A 2,709-nucleotide genomic window follows, 5' to 3' on the forward strand; every position below is an offset into this window, starting at 1 on the left:
AAAAAAGCAGCAGTAAAAACATTCCTCTTTTAATTTCTGTTGAATATAAATTTGATCAGTGAAGGGCAAGTAAACTTAGAGAGAAATAGAAAATCTTCGAGAAATATGTAAAATAAGTCAAAAGAAATCGAAACAAAATTGAAATCGCTGAAAGATTCTAACGAAAAACAGAGCTGATAATACTGCAGTAAATAGTAGAGATAGTGCTGTTTGTTATAATGAATGAATTGTTAATTTTATGCCGAGAATTAAAATGATTTTCGAATATAGATAAAAGAAAGAAGTATTAAAATAAGATTTATAGAATATTATTAGCAATTTTAAGAATCCTTTTATTTAAGATATAACTGTGGCAAATTATGCTTGTTATTAACGAATCAATAAATGTAGTAAATACAGTGCTGACACACAGTTAATGACGTCATTGATTGTATCCCGGCTGGATCAGAGGCAGAAAGGCGACAAGGCTAGAAAAAGGTTCTTAAGATGCTCATATATGAATAGTAAGTGGACATTTGCATTACTTGAAACTAAATATTGCTTTAATAAATACTATATTAATTCATATTTACGTTAAAATTATAAATTCGTTGTTTTTCATTCTAGTGAATCACTTTTCCCGAGTGATGTAACAGCGGATTTGACTTGTGTTTAAAGTGTTACATTTTAATCTCGGTAAAAATACTTGACTAAGAGATTGTCTTTTACCCATCGGCATCACTGACATTTCATCATTTATTGTCAGTGGGTGAATATATTTATACATCTATTGTATATAATGAAAGGAATGCTTGATATCTGAGATCTACAACTATCGGAGTTATCACATAAATTACACATCCAAATATAACTGTCCACCATTTTTTGATGTCGTTCTTTTTCAAGAATAACCACTCCTCTTTATCACTTCATTTATTGAGGGTACATTTTCCTGATTTTGTATTTTTTGTGCCTATTTATTCATTGGAGAAACATGTCATTTATTTTGATTCTAATTGTACTATTTCATTTATCATATTTTCTTTTTGATCTTCATTGTTTCACATCACGACATGTGTACTCTTGATGACATTAGCTTACAGAAATTGATGTTGCTTGTAATTACTTGTTACATTCTAAAATAACCATTAGAATTATTATGAGCACCCCGCTTGAGTTCAATAGTCTTAAAATATAATGGAAACTATTGAACGGTATTTTCCGCTTCATTTAATCCCAGTATAATTGAAAGCGCTATTCAACGCCTACTTAAAATGACAAACCTACAACGATAATCATTAGATAATCTTTTTACAAAAGTCAGACTTGAGTTATTTAACAATTTGTACACTGTAATTGTTTTCTTCTTTGTTGATGACTAAAACCTTTCTGAAATCTATAGCTTTATTGTGTTTTAATATTTCGTGTGTATAAAGTTTTCGCATTGACACACATTTACCTAGTTATATACACCCACTCAGCAAACTAGGAAGGGAGTCTGACTCTACGCGGTTGCTTGATCTGTTAGAAATACACCCTGCTGTCTCAAAAAAACGAAGGACACATTAGAATAATGTGGTCTTAGACACACCTCCTATATAAAGATGGGATGGTCACGGTTGGAACGTTTTTGATCACGACTGATCTGGAGTTAAACTACGATCCACTCAATATTTATACATAGAAATATACATATAAAAAAGAAAAACACCCGTAAATCAATCATAATCTTTTCTGTTGTCGATAATCTAATAATTATGGCTTTTCGTCTTATCCATCTTTCAGTGAGGGCGGTGTCATATTGGTATGTTGTCGGTACTATTGTTAATTAGTACCGAAATACCAGATGATGGCAGTCGCAGAAATACCGCCTACAGATTTAATAGTTAACTGTGTGTGAGGGTGAGAGAGTTTTTATGTCAAGTAGCACTGATCGTTTTTCTTAGACTTTTTTCACAGAAGAATACTTTTTTTTAGCACTGACATTTAATTAAAACCTGTATTTCTACTCCTCCAGGAATTGATATAAAAGGGTAGGAGAGTATTTTATAGCAATAAATATAAATATTTTTTTAGATTTTATTACGGGTCAATGGATAGCAATGTACCGACAAAATATAATACTGACGAATTTCTGCTTAATAATGTTCCGTCTTCTAAATGATTTGCCAAATTATTTCAATTTAAAGTCATTTTGTGCACTCCTATATTCTCCAGGAAACAAATAACCGCATTTAAAATTAAGCATTAATATTTTTGAAAAATAAAAGATATATATAGTCGCGAATGGCGACGAAAAGGACTTACACAAACCTAGCTGATTGATTGATCGACCGAACGATTAGTTAGTCAAGCAATCGATTGGTTAACCAATTGACAAAATAAAGAAATGGAATAGAACCGGTGCATGTGTTTATTATTGTCGTAATGGCCCTCTCTACATGCAACAAAAAATGTTTCAACACGAGTTCACACGCATACATATATATATATATGATATATATATATATATATACACACACATACATCTGTATATGTACATACATGTGTGTATTATATATATAAATACACACATACATGTATGTGTATATATACATATAAGTTTGTGGTTGTATGTGTATATATACATGTGTGTACATACATACATGTGTATATATATATGCATACACACATACGTATATACATACATATATATATATATATATATATATATATATATATATATATATA

The 2,709-nt window shown here is 30.2% G+C and overlaps 1 protein-coding gene across 1 annotated transcript in view; it reads left to right on the plus strand.

The window, feature by feature from the left end:
• Positions 1 to 386: 386 nt before the first annotated feature.
• LOC106873653 (phosphatidylinositol transfer protein alpha isoform) overlaps positions 387 to 2,709 on the plus strand; it is a 68,683-nt gene continuing 66,360 nt past the window's right edge. Inside the window, exon 1 of the mRNA XM_014921106.2 lies at positions 387 to 503. Within this exon, the coding sequence (XP_014776592.1) occupies positions 487 to 503 (17 nt within the window). The 5' untranslated portion in view covers positions 387 to 486. The remainder of the gene's footprint in view (positions 504 to 2,709) is intronic.

This window comes from Octopus bimaculoides, chromosome 6, assembly GCF_001194135.2.
Source record: "Octopus bimaculoides isolate UCB-OBI-ISO-001 chromosome 6, ASM119413v2, whole genome shotgun sequence".
NCBI lineage: Eukaryota > Metazoa > Mollusca > Cephalopoda > Octopoda > Octopodidae > Octopus > Octopus bimaculoides.